General features: G+C 44.3%; 1 protein-coding gene across 2 annotated transcripts in view; it reads right to left on the minus strand.

Annotated features, from left to right (window-relative positions):
- arfgef3 (ARFGEF family member 3) overlaps positions 1-22,583 on the minus strand; it is a 99,660-nt gene that overhangs the window by 47,711 nt on the left and 29,366 nt on the right. For both annotated transcript variants that reach the window (XM_075481130.1, XM_075481120.1), the window contains exons 16-22: positions 21,546-21,712; positions 21,298-21,463; positions 18,132-18,239; positions 9,283-9,498; positions 7,860-7,970; positions 5,726-5,876; positions 5,315-5,629 (exon numbers count right to left, since the gene is read on the minus strand). In XM_075481130.1, coding sequence (XP_075337245.1) covers positions 5,315-5,629; positions 5,726-5,876; positions 7,860-7,970; positions 9,283-9,498; positions 18,132-18,239; positions 21,298-21,463; positions 21,546-21,712 — 1,234 coding nt within the window. The remainder of the gene's footprint in view (positions 1-5,314; positions 5,630-5,725; positions 5,877-7,859; positions 7,971-9,282; positions 9,499-18,131; positions 18,240-21,297; positions 21,464-21,545; positions 21,713-22,583) is intronic.

Here is a 22,583-nt window from a genome sequence, read left to right on the forward strand (position 1 = left end):
GACATGAAGCTGTATGACATCCCATATCAGCAACATCATTTATGAACATTTTCTTACCCCCTGCTGCGTCCTGTGAGCCGAGTTCCAGCCTCGTTTTGGTGTTGATGAAGGTAGTCCGGCTAGTTGGCTGGGGTTTAAAAAATAAAGCGTTTTGCTTGTCAAAACAATATGCGTTCAAAAGAGTAATACATTTGCATCACAAAATCGTTCTCCAGGAAAAAGTCAGACCTCACAATCGCTTGGCCCTATTTTCTCTCCCTTCGCATCACTGCCTGCTGTGTAGACCGTGCAGACCGAAGTGTAGACCGAGCAGTCCCCTGCTTCCGAGCAGCAAACACCGTAACAGGCGCGGCTGTCAGCAGCAGGCAGTGATACGAAGGGAGAGAAAATAGGGCCAAGCGATTGTGAGGTCTGACTTTTTCCTGGAGAACAATTTTGTGATGCAAATGTATTACTCTTTTCAACGCATATTGTTTTGACAAGCAAAACGCTTTATTTTTTAAACCCCAGCCAACTAGCCGGACTACCTTCATCAACACCAAAACTCGGCTGGAACTCGGCTCACAGGACGCAGCAGGGGGTAAGAAAATGTTCATAAATGATGTTGCTGATATGGGATGTCACACAGCTTCATGTCAAAAGAGGCGAACTATCCCTTTAAGAGAATGGTTCTGATTGAATGTGTGTTTTTGTGGCGTTGCTCGTGCACCTGTGTGCACGTGTGACCTGTGTGTGTCCTGAATGATCTGACCACCGGACGACAGCAGAGAACGCACTCAGAACAGATTGAGGACACTCTCAGATCCGATCACGAGGAGCTTCAGGATGGTTTTTAATCAAATTAGTTTCGCAGTCTGATCAGAACGGGTCATACGAGCGGCCGAGCTTCCCGTCGGTCCTGGAGCTCACCTTTCAACAGGCCTCAACACGATTTACCACCACGACGGAGGATTGAGGACTGTGAGCACATCACCAAAGCTCCTATAATTCCAGGCGGGATGCCAATAAAAAGCTAACAACACTAGCAATATTTCGAAATCAAAACATCCAAAATGTTTACAACAGGATTTATTCCAGAGACCACGTAGCTCAGCTGTCGACTGCTTTTAAAAGATGGAACAGTAATCTGTGACAATATACTGAAGAAAGGATGTTTGTGGTGTTTATTTGCAAATAGAGCATGTAACTGAGATCCAACCATAAGTAAGCCAGCTGCAAAGATGCATGAGGATCTCTGACCACCGAGAAAGATGTTAATGCCAAAGTGTGATCAGGTGTATCTCTGTGCTCATAAGCTGCAGGCTGGTGCAGCTGCAACCCTGAGATTCCACTTGTAAAGCCCTATTCGGACGGGACTAGTTCAATGGGGGGACGTATGGTAATGTTGGTTAACCAGACGACGCCAGGGAGAAGAAATGACCAATTCGGACGGGACAAGAAATCCCTGTAATATTCATCTAACATGGGAGGAGTTTTCTTGAATATAAAGCATTCTGCTCCAAAATTATTGTATACAAACGCAGAAGACTTTTTTGTTTGTTTACCTGAATGATAAGTATTACTAAAACGTATTGTACAGTATAACAGAACAGAAGATTTATTCATTTTTGACCTTAATGTAAAGTACTGTTCACCAAATGTTTTGCTCAGGATATTTTACCTGAATGTAAAGTATAGTTTAAAAAAAGGATTGCACAACGAAACTTAAGTGTCATTTTCTATTTTACACCTAATTGTTTCTCTCTTTAAAAGGATGTGACGACATGGCGCATTCGCACAGGACTAAGAACTCAGACATTCTCCGCAATTATTCCGAATTACGGGGGTCCATAGGTAATACTTATCCCGTGCGAATTGGGCTTAAGACTGCAAGTCTTACTGTGGTGCAGAGCATGTTTTATCCTGTTCCTCAGGCCTGTTCCCAGGGAGAAAAAAAGACTTGAAAAGGAGTAAACTGTTCACTGAACCTCCAGATATGATCAGAGGTGGGTAGTAACGAGTTACATTTACTTGAGTATGTTTTTGAAAACATTATACTTCTAGGAGTAGTTTTAAATCTCAATACTTTTTACTTTTACTTGAGTAGATTTGTGCAGCAGAAACTGTCCTCTTACTCCGCTACATTAGGCTACAATGAGCTGGTTACTTTTCTTCTTACCTCTTTGGTATTGTACGCCTCATTATTTTTATCCCCCCGCGTACGCCTCATTTTAATGTTTTATTCTGACAGAGAGAGAGACTTCCGCCAAAGGCTCTACCACCTGACTGTGTTTCACCAATCAGACGTAGCCGTGCAGTCTGGTCACGTGACCATACTCAATCTCAGCGGCGGGACGGGTTAGCTTTACAGTTTACAGTCGTAGCAAACAAACAAAGAAACAGATGAAAAATGTCAGAATCAACGGTGGGAAATGAAGACGCAGACGAGGCCTCATACTGAAAGCATGTTTACCTTACAAAGAGTGAGAAACAGCAGCCACATTATGTGTCTTCTGTGTCAACCAAAACAAACGCACATTTCAGCAGAAACTCAACATCTAACTTGAGGAAACATGTAGCGGTAAGTTTCCTAAATTAGTTTTTTTCCTCCATGGATAGGTGAATGTTTGTTTTTTAGGTTACATATGGGTTACACATGTTTTAAACATTTCCTGAGTCTCTTTTATTTTTTATTGAAGTTACTTGAATTTACCTGGATTATTTTAATTTAAGCTTTTTTGTAATTAATTAATTAATGAATTTTAATTTATTTTATCAATTGGATGAACTCTAATTTGCCTAAAGATGATTATTTAGTATATTGTCTGTCTGATTGAATGCTTGAGTTAACAAATAAATCAGACGTTACTCAACAGTTACTCAGTACTTGAGTAGTTTTTTCACCAAGCACTTTTTTACTCTTACTCAAGTAATTATTTGGATGACTACTTTTTACTTTTACTTGAGTACAATTTTTGGCTGCTCTACCCACCTCCAGATACGAGTGGGTACAGCTGGTGCCGATTTGTGTTCTGCTCCCAACGTACGGATTAAATGAGCAAACACCCAGATCCCTGAATAATAATTTAAATTATGTCATTCATTTAAGCCATTATAAAGCACGAGGCAGATTAATTTCATGGTAAATAAAGTCTTAATGCAGAAAACAAGTTGTTCTTTTTAATAATGCAACATGGACTTTGACGCCATACATTTAAAATGGGGCTGAAATGTATAAACACTAGGGTTGTTAGTTATTTAACGCCAATAAATATTTTATCGCGCATTAACGCAGGTGTTTTTTTTTTATTATTATTTTCTTTTATATATATATATATATATATATATATATATATATATATATATATATATATATATATATATATATATATATACACATATACACATATACACATATATATATATAATTTTTGGGGGCTTTTGTGCCGTTAATGGTTGGGAAAGTTCAGAGAGACAGGAAGCAGGGGGCAGAGAGAGGGGGAACAACACGCAGCACAGGGCTGTCCAATGTGAGACAGGAACCCGGGCCAGCTGCAGTACATGGGGCGCCTGCTTAACCCACTACGCCACGGACCACCCCTGTTTCATTATTTATTTTATTATTGTAAAAGTCTGTTGCTCACAGGCTCTTATTTTGTAAAAGTCTGCTGCTCACAGGCTTTTATTTTGTAAAAGTCTGCTGCTCACAGGCTTTTATTTTGTTAAAGTCTGTTGCTCACAGGCTTTTACTTTGTAAAAGCCTGTTTCCCAACTGCTTTTGACGTGCGTACCCCTTAAGCCTTTTTGTCATACCATGAGTACCCCTTCACTCATGCTCCATGTGACTGTGCTGCACACATTTGTTAATTTTTCCACATACCCCCTGCAGTGTGCTTGCGTACCTCTGGTGGTATACGTACCCCCTAACCCCTTGTTGGGAATCACTGCCTTAAACGATCAATGTGCACCAGGAGACACAAACATTTTTAACACTATGAGAAGCATTATGAAAGTGGTGGGTCTGATTTCTGGCGGCGATGAGTCGGCCTACAGGGATGAGGTGACCATCTTGGAGCAGTGGTGTATGGCCAATCACCTCTCTCTGAATGTCAGCAAGACCAAAGAGATCGTGGTGGACTACAGGAAAAAGAAGGAGGAGCTACAACCAGTCACCATCAATGGCTCAGAGGTGGAGAGGGTGGACACCTTCAAATACCTTGGTGTAAACATTGAGAAGGACCTGACTTGGGACTGCCATGTGACCGCAGTTGTCAGAAAGGCCCAACAGCGCCTGTATGGACTCAGGCGCCTGAAGCAATTCGGCCTGAGCCCCAACACCATCAGGGACTTCTACAGAGGCACAGTAGTGAGCCTCTTGACAGGCAGCTTCACATCCTGGTACGGCAGCTGTACGGACAGAAACCGCAAGGCGTTGAGGAGGGTTGTTCGCACTGCCAAGAACATCACCGGGTGTGAGCTGCCCAGTCTGGAGGACCTCTACGCCCAGCGCTGCCTGAACAAATCCCTGAGGATTATTAAAGACCCCACCCACCCCCATAAAAACCTTTTTTCTCCCGCTAAAATCCAAAAGGGTGAAGGGATACAAGATCCTCTCAACGCGCACCAGCACACTGAGGAACAGTTTTTTTCCCCACAGGCTGTCAGACTTTTAAACAACAGTGAAAACTGATATGCTTGCCTATGTTTATTTATTTATTGTTTTAGGTTGTTTTTAACATGTTTTATTTGTTTTTAGTATATCGGAGCTTCCAAGCGCAAAGTTTTTCACATAGTATGTACCCACAGTGCATCAAAGTGACGAAATAAAGTGAATCTGAATCTGAATCATCAGGCCAGGTATGCCCGGTCATTTTCATTTTAAAGTTCTTCCAGACGGCGGAGTCGACAGACCCAAAGTCATCTGTAAACACTGCCAAGTTGAATTGTCTTCTCACCGTAGTAGTTCCAGTCTAAAATATCACTTAAATGCAAAACACACAACTGATAGCAGCAAGTCATTCAAGGAAACAGACAGTGGAGCGAGGCTTCTACATAAAAACTACAGAAAGATGCTGATGTTAAAAGTGTGTTTGCACAACAAATGTTATGGCACTTTCATTCATATGGCAGCACATTTAAAATAAAACTAAATGCTAAAAGCTATACACTACTTTTGGATTCATTTTTGGATTTTGCGTACAAATGCGATTAATCGTGATTAATCAGGGAAATCATGCGATTAATTCGATTAAACATTTTAATCGTTGCCCAGCCCTAATAAACACTGAACTAAAGTCTTTAATTTGTGTCTGTTTGGGCGGTTGTGAGGTCCTACCTGTCCGCCTGCGTGGACAGCGTGCACACGGCCTTGGCGGCGTTGGTCCCGGTCATCAGGCTGCCGCTCTTCAGGTCCAGGCCTCGGCCTCCCCTGCTGCCCTCCCTCAGCAGCTCCTGGATGGACAGCGGCTGGATGACCGGCTGGCTCAGGCCCAGCTCGGCCGCCTCCGGGCTGGGCTCGCAGCTCAGCTCCAGCCCCAGGTCCACGCCGGCCATCTGCTGGCTCTGCTGAGTGATGGTGGTCAGGGAGGACGGCTGCGACGAGCCGTCGCTGAAGTGGCTGTGCTCCAGCGAGCTGATGTACTCGGTCACCCTGAGGGAGCAAAAGTGTGCACGATGGACCGAGTTTCAGTGCGTTTTTCACAGCGTTTCAGCTTCAAATCTTTGTCGTACAAATGTGTTTGTGTACCTGAAGACGTGCGGCCAGCAGTCATGGTTGTGGCTGCCCATTTCCAGCCCGACATTCAGGATGGCGTCCATACACAGCACATGAGCCGTGTGGAGACGGACCCCCTGAGGACGGCCCATCTGCTCCAGGCGCTGCTCAACGCGCTGCTTCACTGGATGCAAACACAAAGGAAGTCTTGGTCACAATGCTGCCACAAACCACTGGACTCTTATTAGATAATAACCGGATAACAAAGCAAATTAGCTCATTTACCTAATTATCTCGGATACTTTCTTGTTGAATGCTCCGAGCAAAAAAACCTGTAAAGTTTTGTGGTGGGATGTGGCCTTGGAAACTATAACTGACCTGATTCATGTCACCATGAAGCCAATTTAAAACCACATTATTATGTTTACGCTACATTTTGAGTGATGCTGGCAAATGTCAAGTCTGTATGAAGTTCCCCTTCACTGTCCATTTTTAAAACTGGTCTTAAAACCCATTTTTATTCCCTGGCTTTTAACCCAGCATGAGACTCTGTTTCTGTTATTGTTTTTATTGTTTTAATATTGTTCTTGTGTTTTATGCCTTATACTTTGTGCTGTTATTCATGCACAGCACTTTGTTTCAGCCACGGCTGTTTTAAAGGGCTTTATAAATAAAGTTGAGTTGAGTTGAGTTCTAGCAGTCGACAAGTAATTCAAACTAAATAAAAGCCTTGCCTGAATGCACCAATCACCGTTCTACGCTTTATTTTGGTTCGCTCTCGTACCCAGAGTATGTTATTTAGTCAAATCCTGTCCCACAGATCTGTCGTATGTATTCGAGGTGTCTGCAGCCCACTTTATGTTGGGCTCAAGAGGTTTTGGTCCATCAGTTTCCAGACAGAATAATGTGATACATAGACTAAAGGCCTGACAAGGTTTGTCTCAGAGGTCCAGAAGGTTTCTTTGTGAGTGAATACAGCAGAACTAGTAGCCACTAAAACAAAATGGTTACAGTGCCACCATGTGGCTGATTGGGTCCATATGTGCTGCTTGTATAACAACCATCAGTTCAGATCAGGCTTCATCATTTACAGAAACGGTGGGATTATTTGCACACAGACTGAATTAAAGATGGCTTTTGTTAACTTGTTGGAGCAGTGACAGTTATGCAAATTAAATAAGTGTGTTCATCATAACTTTCTGTTTAACCCTAATCCCTGATAGGGGACATTTTTGTCCACTTGGGGTAAACTTTCTCCTCCAATTTCACCATGGAAATAGTGATACTCATCATATTTGGTCCAGTTGTGCATTTTTGACTATTTTTTCAAATTTCAAACACACATCATATACAATGCAATTTTTCATTGTGTAGAAAAAAAACTCCTTAATTTCTGAAAAGGGACATTTTTGTCCCCTTCTAAAATGATCCCCAAAATACCATACGTTAATATTAAATTTTTTTTTTTTTTTTTAAATAAATCTTTTCTTCCACTTTAATTCTGATCATAACCACCAAATTTTCAATTATTGTCAAAAAATTAACCCTTTAAATACTAGTGTATTAGCCTGACTACGTCATACTCACGATTCTAGTCAGAATGTGAGTCTGATACCGCTGGATAGAGTTTTGGGTTCATGATTTCCCAACTGAGCAGAGCCAGACCGAACTTCCCGACCAAAACTTTTATGGGCGGGGTTAAGTTCGGCTGGCAGCCAGGCTACTAGTGTATAGGAGGTAAACACCAATTTCAGTTAAAAAACACACACACAAAAACTGCTGTATTTTCAATGTATGCAATGCAAAGTGAAATATTCTGTGGGGGATTATTAGGTCTGGGATATGTCATTGATGAGCTACAACATCAGTTTTTACAGCTTTATAGTTTTTCTGCAATGGTAGATTACAGAAATTGTGAGATATTTGTAAGAATCGACTTTGCTTCTCAACAAATACAGAAGATTTTTCTTTAGATGTGCTTGTAGTTTCCTAAAGTTGCCACTAGATGTCAGCGTTGATCCATTTCTTAGTCAACATCTTTGCAGAGAATCACAGAGCACAACTGAGACATATCTATATTGTTCCTAAGCTATGAAATATATCCTTCTCTTTGTTTCAGGCGATGAACGTTTGTGCAAAGCTGAAAACTGCGTTTGTGACTCGGCACCTTGTGTGATGGCGTCTCCCATCTCTGCCGCCTCCTTCTCGTCCTTCTCTTCCTGCACACAGGAAGCAGCAGCCATCTGGGCTAGAGCTGATGCACAGTTGGCGGCCACACCTGACAAACACAGAAGCACACAGTGTGCACACGCTTTGAGTTTCATTCATTTTCCATCTCTTAGTCTCGCTTCTCATCCAAACTTCTGAGTGCAAACTGTCAGCAGAAATTCAATTAAATTGTCCCAAATGTCCACAAAGACAGTTTAGGCTGTATAAAATATTCCAGTCAGTGATTGTTACAGTATGGAGTAACAATAGAAGTAAGAGCTGTAATAACGAGGGCTGGGCAACGATTAAAATGTTTAATCGTGATTAATCACATGATTTCCCTGATTAATCACGATTAATCGCATTTGTACGCAAAAACACCAGTCCAGCCCTGCTTGCTGCTATCAGTTGTGTGTTTTGCCTTTAAGTGATATTTTAGACTGGAACTACTACAGTGAGAAGACAATTCAACTTGGCAGTGTTTACAGATGACTTTGGTTCCGTCGACTCCGCCGTCTGGAAGAACTTTAAAATGAAAATGGCCGAGTAAAAGTTCCGTACCCTTCTCCATGTTTGGTGGATCCGCCGATTACTTTCTTTTCCGGTTCCACAGCAGACAGCAACAGACTTTTACAATAATAAAATAAATAATAAATAGGGGTGGTCCGTGGCATAGTGGGTTGAACAGGCGCCCCATGTACAGAGGCTATAGTCCTCGCTGCAGCTGGCCCCGGTTCGAGTCCCTCATCAGACGGCCCTGTGGTGCGTGTTGTTCCCCCTCTCTCTGCCCCCTGCTTCCTGTCTATCTGAACTTTCCTATCCATTAAAGGCACAAAAACCCCCAAAAATTATATTAAAAAAAAAAAAACCTGCGTTAACGTGTGATAAAATATTTATCAGCGTTAAATAACTAACGAGTTAACGCGATAATAACGAGTTAACTCGCCCAGCCCTAGTAATAACGGTTCGATTGGTTAAATGGTAACAGGAAAAGTATCAGAAATATGTTGGTGATATTGGAAAAGGAATCAACAGTCAAAGAAACTTCCTGTTTGTATGTGAAATGAAAGGAAGTCCAGCTTGACTGAACAGTCTTTTACTGACAATAATTTAAATGATCCTTTTATTAAACAAACCCGACGAGGACCAATCAGAGGAGAGGAGACATCAGACACTAGCTACGCATCAAAGATCCTAAAAAACCTTTAACTCCTGATGGATTGCAGCTTTTTTCATGATTTCACTGGTTTACAGACACATGAACAATGATGCTTTCTAACCTTTAAACCTAGAAAAGGTAGAAATTAAAATAACCCATAAAAACATCAACATCAGCTGATTAACGGGTGACGGCAGAGACACGTAAAACCCGTCTGACCCACCCAGGGCGCAGCTGAGCGCGGCGGCTTTGCGCAGGCCGTCCAAACTCAGGCAGATGGCGTCTCTCTCCCGCTGACTCTGCACTTTGAGGCCTTCGGCTCCCAGCATGAAGGCCAGGCCCTTGGAGCTGCCCGCCATGCGACCCGTCAGCGGCATGGACAGCACGTCGATCAGGTTCTTCCACACGCCGGTGAGGATGAAGCGAGCGAACACGGCGCCTGGATGACAAAACGGAGAAAAAACAGACACTTTGAAATAAAGCAGCACAAACTATCACGGCTTTGTTTTCTTTCATCTTTAGGTATGAAAGTCAAACTGTGTTATTGAAAAACGATGTCATCAAGGCTGAGTCAGCAGCAGTTGCCACGGCAACAGCAGCCAACCCCTGATCCTTGCGCAGGTGGATGCTGACTCATTCTTCCCATGACATCATGCGTGTGCACATCTGCCCTTTTATCTGTCATTCCTGTCGTCTTTGTTTCCTTCTCTGTGCACGGACGCCCAGTCAGACTCGCTAATTCAACCGCCGTCAGTTTTCATTTTCACGCGCTTTCATCCTTTTAGGGACATTACGGTCGCATTATCTGGAAGATGAGTTTCTCTTTAAGGCGAGACACGGCAGGCAAAAATGCAGTGGTCAATTTTGAGATTTTGTGACACTCTAGTCCTTCAATACGTGTTCTTTCAACCTGCTATAAAGAAAACGTTGAAAACATAAATTAAAATTTTTATTTTATTACATTTTGTTTAGGGGGATTGAGTTCCCCTATTTAAATCTTTAAATGCTGTTTTCTCAAAATCAGTTCTTTGTATTTTTCCAGTATCAATATCTCAGCCTGTGGAGCACCTACTGACACCAAACTTTCCAGTTATACACTTAGCAGTATTCTGAAGATATTTACAGAAGGATTTGTTGATAAATCATTCCTGGCCTGATTTATGTGACATTATAATAAAAAAAATATGGCGGAAATTGATGTTTTTTAGGCTATGGACAGTAGATTTTGATTTCCTAGAAAATGAAAGCAGATAGCCTGATATCCCTCTGTAATTTTGCACCTGGCTTTATCATATGTTCAGATCCATCTTCCGGAAATATATGCAAATGTGCGCATATTTAATGAGATAATGCATAATTAAACATACAAATTTCTAAAACCTGTATTACTTTTTTTTCATACTTGTATAAGTAATCAACTGAGGAAGTTTCATGGTGATATCTATTATTTTAAAATATTATCCTGTTCACCTGTAGTGTCTCGCCTTAAAAGGGAATCGTGTGAACGAATGGCACAAGTTGATCCATTTAAACCAGTTAGAAGCAAACTAAGGAAACAATTAAAATCTAATTTAATTATTATTTGATGAGTTAATCAGTTAACGTGGACATCCACATGTGAACATGTTTCCTTTCCAAGCGAAACAACATTTCTGATATTAACTCGTGATGCAAGTTGCTGTTCGAATCTTTTAATATATCAACCAACTGATCATTGTAATGTCTCCGTCATGGTTTTGAAGAAATCGTTCATCCAGAAAATGTCGGACCTCACAATCGTTTGGCCCTATTTTCTCTCCCTTCGTATCACTGCGTGCTGCCGCCTGCCGACAGCCGCGCCTGTTATGGTGTTTGCTGCTCGGTCTGCTCCTCGGTCTGCTTGGTCTGCACAGCAGGCAGTGATACGAAGGGAGAGAAAATAGGGCCAAGCGATTGTGAGGTCTGACTTTTTCCTGGAGAACGATTTTGTGATGCAAATGTATTACTCTTTTGAACGCATATTATTCTGTCCTGGCTGACAGATAGCGAACAAAATGAGAGACCAGTAGTTTAACTGAGGTTGCTTTACTGAATCTTCTGTTATATTTTTATTTGTAAAATGTTGGTTCCACTCCAAGGCTCAGACAACCAACTCTCTGTGGTGGAGCACTTGTAGCTTATGCATGAACACTGGAAGCAGCCGGTAATCAATGCAGCAATAACCGAAAATCACCACCAGGGGGAAACTTAACTTTCCCAGTCACTGACAGGAGTCAGAACACTCCCCGCTTGGTATACAATTGTTATACCACTGTTTACTCTTTCTTCTGCGGCATAAGTAAAACAACATCACTGATGGGTCTAAGATACTCTTTAATTACCCCTTGACTAAGGCTACGGCTACACGAAAACGAAACGAGGTTTTTTTTGAAAACGGGTTCGAAAATTCTTGCGACCACACGGAAACGCGCTGCTGGTCCAGACGAAAACGATGAAACGATGCAGTTCACACGCCACTGTGTCACGCCACGCTGTGAGACAATAGAGAAGTGTTAAAATTGGCTCACAGCGTCAACGTGTGACTGACGCAAAAACGTTTTAGCTGTAACAATGGAAACGAAACGAGGCCGTTTTCAAACTTTCCCACTCTGGAACCCGTTTTCAAAAACTATCGTTTTGGGGTAGTGGGAACGCCGGCTCCGTGTGGCCGCGACAGCGAAACGATAAGAAAAAGTATCGTTTACAGTGAAAAACGTTTCCGTGTAGCCGCAGCCTAAGAATCTTCACTACGACCTTACGGACTTTGCAGTCTGAGCTGGCAATGGCCTTAACTATCCGTCCAAGAGGCCACTCGTTGCGTTTCGCTTGAACGTCCTTTATCAAAACAATGTCCCCTTCCTGGAGGTCAGGCTTCTCTGAGGTCCATTTCCTCCGTGGTTGAAGTGTTGCCAGGTACTCCAATCTCCACCTTTTCCAGAAGGAGTCTGCCAAGCTCTGGACCTGGCGCCATTGCACCTTGCACAGATGGTCCAATTCAAAGTCTCCTAGAGGTGCAGGAGTAATACTCGCCTTCTGGGTGAGCAGGGTGGCAGGTGAGAGCATTTCAGGTATCTCTGCATCATATGAGACTGGAACCAGTGGTCGAGCGTTCATAATGGCCATAACCTCGGCCATCAAGGTTGATAGCACTTCATGAGACAGTCTGGTAGCACCATCCTTTACTAGCAGTCCATCCAGGATGCGTCTTGCCACTCCTATAAGTCTCTCCCAAGCTCCTCCCATGTGTGAGGAATGGGGAGCATTAAAGGTCCATGTACATCCCTGCTCTTGCAGGTAGTTCTTGATCTCAGAATCGTCTGTGTTAACCTTAAGTTCTCTGCAAGCACCGATGAAATTTGTTCCTCTGTCTGACCTTAGGTGTTTGACAGGTCCACGTATGGATAGAAAGCGCCTCAAGGCGTTGATGAAACTCGAGGTTGACATGGTTTCAATAACTTCAAGGTGCACAGCTCTTGTACTTAAACAAGCAAAAATGACCGCCCACCTCTTGCTCTCAGCAGCTCCACCTCGTGTCCGTCGAGTGTTGACACTCCATGGACCGAAAACGTCTAGCCCGACATGAGTAAAAGGCGGGTCCATTTCCAGCCGGTCAGCCGGCAGATCAGACATCTTTTGAACTTCTCTCTTGCCTCTTAACTTCTTACAGATGACACATTTGAATATGATACCAGAGACAAGCCTCCTCCCTCCTACTATCCAGACACCAGCGGTGCGCAATGCACCCTCTGTGAAGTGGCGACCTTGGTGGGCTACTTTATCATGATAGTGTCGGACCACGAGAGTGGTTACATGATGGCCAGCTGGCAGGATGAGTGGATGTTTCTCTTGGTCTTCCAAATCTGCCCTGTTTATCCGACCTCCAACTCTAATCAATCCGCTCTTGTCAATGAAGGGATCCAGCTTCGCAAGGGGACTTTGGCAGCGCACTTTGGTACCTTGAGTTAAGCATTTCAGCTCCTCTTTATACACATCCTCCTGCACAGCCTTGAAGATATCCATCTTCGCTTGAGAACGCTCTGTGGTGAGCAGCTGATTGCATTGATGCCATCCCTTACAACTTTCAGTCTTAGCCTCTCTTGAGAATGACTTGACTACATGAATGAGAAATGCCACACCTCTTACTAGACTCTTCCAAGTAGAGAAGCGTTCAAATCTTGTGGATCCAAGAGAATGATCTGTGACCTTGGTTAAAAGAGAGGTGACTTGGGCCCGAACGTCTTTGTCTTTGTCTGGGTTTACAAGCTCAAATGGTTCTGCTTCATCATCTTGACCTTGGTTTAACTGCCTGAGAAAAGGGGGACCAAGCAACCAACTGGATGAGGACAGGTAAGCTGCTGAAATTGGCCTGGTTCCCTGGTCTGCAGGGTTTTGGTCAGTCAACACATACTGCCACTGTTTTGGTTCAGTAGAGCTTCGAATACGAGCTACTCGGTTGGCTACATAGGTATAAAACCTTCGTGAACTGTTGTGGATGTAGCCCAGCACGATGCGACTATCTGTGAAGAACTTGACTGCTTGCAGCTCAATATCTATTTCAGATTGGATCACTTCTGCCAGCTCGACTGCCAAGACTGCTGCGCACAACTCCAGGCGAGGTACAGTGTGCATGGGGTAAGGAGCTAGCTTTGACTTTCCCATCACAAACCCTACATGCCATTTTCCCTCTGAATCCAAGACACGCAGGAAGGCTACAGCAGCTATAGCCATGGTCGAAGCATCTGCAAAAACACATAGTTCTGTCCATTTAGAACATGACATAGAGACTGGAATGTATGCTCTCTGAATGCAAACCTGTTCTAGCTCAATTAAGGAGTTGGTCCATGCTTTCCACTGTGTCTCTTTCTCTGGTGGGAGAGGCGTGTCCCACTCATACTGCTCTGAAGAAACGTCTCTCACCAATGCTTTGCCTTGCACTGTGATGGGGGAAGCGAATCCAAGGGGATCATAAAGACTATTTACTGTGGACAGCATGCCTCTTCGAGTAAATGGTTTAACATCTCTTGCCACTCTGAAGGTGAAACTGTCTGTCTGGAGTTCCCAGCTTAAACCCAAACTTCTCTGGAGGGGCAAGGGGTCTGCTCCCAAATCTAGATCCTTAAAGTCACTTGATCGTTCTTCCATAGGAAAAGCCTCCATGACCTTTGAGCTATTGGAAGCTATCTTGTGAAGTCTTAAGTTAGATTCAGCTAGCAGAGCCTTGGTTCGCTGCAGAAGATTGATAGCTTCAACCTCCTTGGCCACTGAGGCGAGTCCATCGTCGACATAAAAATTCCTGAAGATGAAATGCCTTGCGTCTGTACCATGTTCAGTCTCTCCCTGTTCTGCAGCTTTCCTCAGCCCATATGTTGCTACAGCTGGGGATGGGCTGTTCCCGAACACGTGCACAGTCATCCAGTAATCAACGATCTCCTTGTCTGGATCATTATCTTTGTACCACAGAAACCGAAGGAAATTTCGGTGGTCCTCTCTGACCTTGAACCCATAGAACATCTGTTCTACATCGGCTGTGACAGCTATTTGCTCCCTTCTGAATCTTAGTAGAACACCAATTAGCGTGTTGTTGAGGTTGGGTCCACTGAGAAGCATATCATTCAATGACGTTCCCTTGTACTCAGCGCTGGAATCAAAAACGACTCTTATTTTTCCAGGTTTCTGGGGATGGTAAACCCCAAAAGTCGGCAAATACCAACATTCCTTCCCCGGCTCTAGTTGAGGAGCTTGCTCTGCCTGGTGGTTGTCAATGACCTTCTGCATGAAGTCAAAGAAGTGCTCTTTCATCTCAGGTTTTTTCCTGAATGAGCGCTGGAGAGAGGCGAGTCTCTGGGAGGCCTGTTCTCTGTTATTTAGAAGGGGCTTTCGAGGTGTACGAAAAGGTAGCGGTGCCACCCAGTGGTTTTCATTGTCCATATGCACCTCCTTTTCCATTATCCTCAGAAAATTGTTGTCATCCACTGACATGGCTGGTTTGTCATCTTCAGGTGTTTTCTGAAACACACTTTCCCCCAGACCATCTTTACATGTCTCCTGAGATATTTGCTCAGTGTGAGATGCTGTTTGAAGACTGCACTGGGTTGGACCTTTAAGCTTCTCCTTTATATGGATGCTATTGGTGCATGGCTTAAGGAAAGAGGAGCGTCCATTTTGGAGGACATGCGTCTTGTAGGCGTTGACTACCTCTGTCTTGTGAGCGCCACCTAAGCATAACTCCCCAACTATGACCCAGCCAAGGTCAAGACGCTGGGCATATGGCGAGTTGTGAGGCCCATTACGCTGTTCACGTACCTTGTGCAAGCTCAAAATATCCCTGCCTAGCAGCAGCAGGATGGGAGCACTAGTGTCAATTGGAGGGATCTTATCAGCCACTGGTCTGAGGTGAGGAAAATATTGGGTGCACTCAGGAGTTGGGATCTCAGATCTGTCATCAGGCAGATAGTTACACTCCAACAAGGTGGGAAGTGTCACCTTGGTTTTCCCGTCAAGTGACTCCACTACGATGTTACTCGCTTTCCTCCCTGCAGTCTCCATTGTGCCGGAGCATGTCTTCAGAGTGTAGGGGGATGCACTGCTGTTAATGTCCAATAGACTGAAGAACTCTGATTTTACTAAAGACCGGTTGCTTTGGTCATCTAGTACTGCGTACACTCTGTGAGACTTACTTGGATGGTCAGCGTGGGAAACCTTAACCAAGCAGATTTTTGAACAGGATCTTGGCTTGGGGGCGCCGCCACATATCTTGGTGCATTTGGAGGTGACCATAGGAGGTACAAGGTCTTCATTCTCCCCGCTTTGCTTGTCCTCAGGTGAGTGTTCAGCCTGCCCACCAAACGACCATGGAGCTGGACCAGGATGCAACGCTGAGATATGTTTTTCACTTTCACACTCTATGCATTTAAGCGTGGTCCTGCAATCTTTAGCCATATGCTTGGTGCTGGCACAACATCGAAAACAGATTGAATTCTCCTTTAAGTAGGTCTTCCTCTCATCAAGATGCTTTCCTCGGAACCCACGGCATTTTGATAGCGGGTGAGGTTTATTATGTATAGGACATTGCTTGTCCGGTTCTTCTTTCCTGATGGCTGTGTTAACCTGCGGCACACTGATTGCTGCAGCGACTTCAGTTTTCCTTACTGTCACAGTTGATTTTGGAAAGTATTTTGGTACTTTTCCTAACTTGTGTTGGCTGGGAGTAGAGGAGATGTTAAATGCAAAACTGGGGTCGTTGCGGGTTTTAGCCTGGGAACATACAAAGCTGACAAAAAAGCTGAATGGTGGGAAAGGGACTTGATAATCTTTCTTATACTTGGATCCCTGTGTGATCCAGCGTTCCCGCATGGTGAAAGGAAGCTTTTCGACTATTGGGTTCACACCTCTTGCCGTATCTAGAAACATGAGTCCAGGCAAGAATCCTTCAGCCTTTGCGGCTTCCAGCTCTTTTAACAAGTCACCTAATTCCCTGAGTTTGTGTGTGTCTTTGTTTGAGATAGCTGGGAAAGTATCTAGTTTTTCTAGGAGAGCACTTTCAATCACCTCCGGGCTTCCGTATGTTTCCTCCAAACGCTCCCATACCATGAAGACACCTGCTCTAGGCTTATTAACATGTACTGACCTTATCCGCTTGGCTTGAGCTGATGATTCGGGCCCCAGCCATTTGACCAGAAGGTTGAGCTCTTCCTGATCAGATAGGTTCAGTTCCCTTGTAGCTGCTAGGAAAGACACTTTCCATGCCCAGTAATTTTCTGGGCAATCATCAAAGGCAAGGAGTCCAGAGCTCACCATCTCTTTTCTCATAAGATACTGAGCTAAATCTGTTGTTTGAGGAGTTGAAGGTGAGTATTTATTACTCTGTGCCAGATGAGGAGCTTGAAATGTAACCGTAGGTGATTTATTTTGGGGGTCAGGAGTCACAGGTGAATACTCTTGCTTTGGGAAAAATACCCTCGGGACAGGGGGAGGTGTGTAGCCTTCACCAGCAATGGGTTTGTGCTCGTCTTCATCCTTAAATGACTCATACAGTGAATCTTGTGCCTTACTAGAGGGTCGGGTCATCACTGATTTATGATGTAAGATTGGTGGAAGTGACATAGCAACTTGAAACTCCTGTGGAGCATGTTTATCAAATGGCTGCGTTTCTACATAGTCTTTGGTGCGTTTTATTGGATCTTCAAGAGCTAAATCCTGTAACTCACGAAGAGCGGATTCTTCCACATAGTTGACTGCTGCTGCTGCTTCTTCGAATATTGCTGCCTCTTTAGATGCTGCAGTAGCTTCTTTCTCTTGTTTTAACACATGAAGACTTGCTTCTATTGAAGCCTTTTCTTTCATCATGGCTGCCTCCTTTTCTGCAAAGGATACCTTAATTTTTGCTGCTTCTGCCTTAGCTCTAGCCCTTGTTGCAGCGGCGCTGACTGATGTCCGGGTTGAAGCTCTGGATGATTTGTGGGAAGCTGAGACTCGAGACCTCGTCTCCAGCTGAGACCGACGTTCTTCTTGGTCACTCATCTTGCTATGCTTCTGCGTGCTGTTCACAGCTGTTCAGTTGCCTTTCCCCGCTGAGTGGTCAACATTTTACTATTCTGTCCTGGCTGACAGATAGCGAACAAAATGAGAGACCAGTAGTTTAACTGAGGTTGCTTTACTGAATCTTCTGTTATATTTTTATTTGTAAAATGTTGGTTCCACTCCAAGGCTCAGACAACCAACTCTCTGTGGTGGAGCACTTGTAGCTTATGCATGAACACTGGAAGCAGCCGGTAATCAATGCAGCAATAACCGAAAATCACCACCAGGGGGAAACTTAACTTTCCCAGTCACTGACAGGAGTCAGAACACATATTGTTTTGAGAAGCAAAACGCTTTATTTTTTAAACCCCAGCCAACTAGCCGGACTACCTTCATCAACGCCAAAACGAGGCTGGAACTCTGCTCACAGGACGCAGCAGGGGGTAAGAAGATGTTCATAAATGATATTGCTAGTATGGGATGTCATACAGCTTCATGTCAAAAGAGGCGAACTATCCCTTTAAAGTTACAAACCTGCCATCATAGCATCACTGCTAGTCTTGTCACAGCTGAGTGACAACTGGCTGGATGGCCTCCTGATCAGCTGACCGCCAATTGCGCTGCTGCCCAGGCCGTCAATATCTGAGAGGAGGAGAGGAGAGGAAAGAGGAGAGGAAGAGGAGAGGAACAGGGGTGGAAGAGGAGAGAAAGAGCAGAGGAAGAGGGGTGGAAAAGGAGAGGGAGAGGAGAAGAAGAAGAGAGAAAGAGGAGGTGAAGAGGAGATGAAGAGGAGAAGAAGAGGAGTGGAAAAGGAAAGGCAATGGAGGGGAAGAATGATGTCATTCTGAAACTATTAGTCATTAAATATCATTCAGACCATAATGAAACAAAGTGGAACTTATTGTGAGGAATTGCAGCAGGAAAAATTTTCCCAGCAGGAAACATTTCCCCAGCAGGAACCATTTCCCCAGCAGGAAACATTTCCCCAGCAGGAAACATTTCCCAGCAGGAAACATTTCCCAGCAGGAACCATTTCCCCAACAGGAAACATTTCCCCAACAGGAAACATTTCCCCTACAGGAAACATTTCCCAGCAGGAAACATTTCCCAGCAGGAACCATTTCCCCTACAGGAAACATTTCCCCAACAGGAAACATTTCCCCTACAGGAAACATTTCCCAGCAGGAAACATTTCCCAGCAGGAACCATTTCCCCAACAGGAAACATTTCCCCTACAGGAAACATTTCCCAGCAGGAACCATTTCCCCAACAGGAAACATTTCCCCAACAGGAAACATTTCCCAGCAGGAACCATTTCCCCAACAGGAAACATTTCCCCAACAGGAAACATTTCCCCAGCAGGAAACACTTTCCCCTGCAGGAAGCATTTCCCCAACAGGAAACATTTCCCCAGCAGGAAACACTTTCCCAGCAGGAAACATTTCCCCAACAGGAAACATTTCCCCAACAGGAAACATTTCCCCAGCAGGAAACACTTTCCCCTGCAGGAAGCATTTCCCCAACAGGAAACATTTCCCCAGCAGGAAACACTTTGCCAGCAGGAAACATTTCCCCAGCAGGAAACACTTTCCCCAGCAGGAAACATTTTCCCAGCAGGAAACACTTTCCCAGCAGGAAACACTTTCCCAGCAGGAAACACTTTCCCAGCAGGAAACACTTTCCCAGCAGGAAACATTTCCCCAGCAGGAAACACTTTCCCAGCAGGAAACACTTTCCCAGCAGGAAACACTTTCCCAGCAGGAAACACTTTCCCAGCAGGAAACATTTTCCCAGCAGGAAACACTTTCCCAGCAGGAAACACTTTCCCAGCAGGAAACATTTCCCCAGCAGGAAACATTTTCCCAGCAGGAAACACTTTCCCCTGCAGGAACCATTTCCCCAGCAGGAAACATTTCCCCAGCAGGAAACATTTCCCAGCAGGAAACATTTCCCAGCAGGAACCATTTCCCCAACAGGAAACATTTCCCCAACAGGAAACATTTCCCCTACAGGAAACATTTCCCAGCAGGAAACATTTCCCAGCAGGAACCATTTCCCCAACAGGAAACATTTCCCCTACAGGAAACATTTCCCAGCAGGAACCATTTCCCCAACAGGAAACATTTCCCCAACAGGAAACATTTCCCCAACAGGAAACATTTCCCCAGCAGGAAACACTTTCCCCTGCAGGAAGCATTTCCCCAACAGGAAACATTTCCCCAGCAGGAAACACTTTCCCAGCAGGAAACATTTCCCCAACAGGAAACATTTCCCCAACAGGAAACATTTCCCCAGCAGGAAACACTTTCCCCTGCAGGAAGCATTTCCCCAACAGGAAACATTTCCCCAGCAGGAAACACTTTGCCAGCAGGAAACATTTCCCCAGCAGGAAACACTTTCCCCAGCAGGAAACACTTTCCCAGCAGGAAACACTTTCCCAGCAGGAAACACTTTCCCAGCAGGAAACACTTTCCCAGCAGGAAACATTTCCCCAGCAGGAAACACTTTCCCAGCAGGAAACACTTTCCCAGCAGGAAACACTTTCCCAGCAGGAAACATTTTCCCAGCAGGAAAGACTTTCCCAGCAGGAAACACTTTCCCAGCAGGAAACATTTCCCCAGCAGGAAACATTTTCCCAGCAGGAAACACTTTCCCCTGCAGGAAATATTTTCCCAGCAGGAAACATTTCCCCAGCAGGAAACACTTTGCCAGCAGGAAACATTTCCCCAGCAGGAAACACTTTCCCAGCAGGAAACATTTTCCCAGCAGGAAACACTTTCCCAGCAGGAAACATTTTCCCAGCAGGAAACACTTTCCCAGCAGGAAACATTTTCCCAGCAGGAAACACTTTCCCAGCAGGAAACATTTTCCCAGCAGGAAACATTTCCCTAGCAGGAAACATTTTCCCAGCAGGAAACATTTTCCCAGCAGGAAACACTTTCCCCTGCAGGAAACATTTTCCCAGCAGGAAACATTTTCCCAGCAGGAAACACTTTCCCAGCAGGAAACATTTCCCCAGCAGGAAACATTTCCCCAACAGGAAACACTTTCCCCTGCAGGAAACACTTTCCCCTGCAGGAAACATTTCCCCAGCAGGAAACATTTTCCCAGCAGGAAACACTTTCCCAGCAGGAAACATTTTCCCAGCAGGAAACACTTTCCCCTGCAGGAAACATTTCCCCAGCAGGAAACACTTTCCCAGCAGGAAACACTTTCCCAGCAGGAAACATTTTCCCAGCAGGAAACACTTTCCCCTGCAGGAAACATTTTCCCAGCAGGAAACACTTTCCCCTGCAGGAAACATTTCCCCAGCAGGAAACATTTCCCCAACAGGAAACACTTTCCCAGCAGGAAACATTTCCCCAGCAGGAAACATTTCCCCAGCAGGAAACACTTTCCCCTGCAGGAAACATTTTCCCAGCAGGAAACATTTTCCCAGCAGGAAACACTTCCCCAACAGGAAACACTTTCCCCTGCAGGAAACATTTCCCCAGCAGGAAACACTTTCCCAGCAGGAAACACTTTTCCAGCAGGAAACATTTCCCCAACAGGAAACACTTTCCCCTGCAGGAAACACTTTCCCAGCAGGAAACACTTTCCCAGCAGGAAACACTTTCCCAGCAGGAAACACTTTCCCCTGCAGGAAACACTTTCCCCAACAGGAAACATTATCCCTGCCACAGTGGATCTAATGGTGCACCTGTCAGCATGGTGATGAGCGGCAGTGTGCGGTCCTCCGGGGGCCCCCAGTACCCCGCCTCAGCCAGCAGGTTGCGCTCTAAAATCTGGTGATAAAGCTCCTCGATCCAGGCCTGAGACAGAACCACGAGGACGCCGCTGCTTTGGATCAGATGCACAAACCCCTTCTGCACAGCGAGAACAGAAACCATCAGAAAACGTTACCACAGTAGGACTCTGGAAGGATCGGGCTTCGCCACAGGGCCTCACCAGACTGAGGACGGGGGTGAGCGCTCGCCGCCTGTAGTAGTCGCAGCAGCAGAGTTTGAGGTTGAGCAGCAGGGCGTAGTACGACACCAGGTAGAGGCCGTCTGCGTTCATCAGAGACTGGCAGCTCAGAGAGTCGCCCGATTCGAAGCCTGGAGAGCGAATCCCACCTGAGCAGAAGAGATCTCATTAACCCTAATCCCTGATAGGGGACATTTTTCTCCACTTGGGGTGTACTTTCTACTCTAATATTACTACTATTTTTTCCAATTTCAAACACACATCATATACAATGCAATTTTTCATTGTGTAGAAAAAAAACTCCTTAATTTCTGAAAAGGGACATTTTTGTCCCCTTTTAAAACGACCTAAAAACATCATATTAATATTTTTTCCCATAAATCTTTTATTCCACTTCAGTTCCGATCATAACTACCAAGTTTTCAATTATTTTCAAAAAATTAACCCTTTAGATGCCAACTTTTTAGCCCAAATTTTAAGCCTTTAGGTGCCAGTATTTTCAAAATATGGAATGCAAAGTGGAAATATTGAGTAGGGATAATTATGGTCTGGGATATGTCAATGATTAGCAACAACATTGATTTTTAATTTTTTTTGTTATGCCTGATTTAAAAAAAAAAAAACTCCTTAATTTCTAAAAAGGGACGTTTTTGTCCCCTTCTAAAATGATCACCAAAATACCATATGTTAATATTTTTTTTCCACTTTTTTTTCTTCATAAATCTTTTCTTCCACTTCGGTTCTGATCATAACCACCAAGTTTTCAATTATTTTCAAAAAATTAACCCTTTAAATATCAGTGTATGTGAGGTAAACACCAATTTCTGTTAAAAAAACACACACACAAAAACTGCTGTATTTTCAATATATGCAATGCAAAGTGAAATGTTCTATGGGAGATTATTAGGTCTGGGATATGTCATTGATGAGCTACAACATCAGTTTTTACAGCTTTTTAGTTTTTCTGCAAAAATGTCCCTTTTCAGAAATTAAGTTGTGTTTTAAATCAGGTATGAGGGT

Source organism: Odontesthes bonariensis, chromosome 2 (assembly GCF_027942865.1).
Source record: "Odontesthes bonariensis isolate fOdoBon6 chromosome 2, fOdoBon6.hap1, whole genome shotgun sequence".
Taxonomy (NCBI): Eukaryota; Metazoa; Chordata; class Actinopteri; order Atheriniformes; family Atherinopsidae; genus Odontesthes; species Odontesthes bonariensis.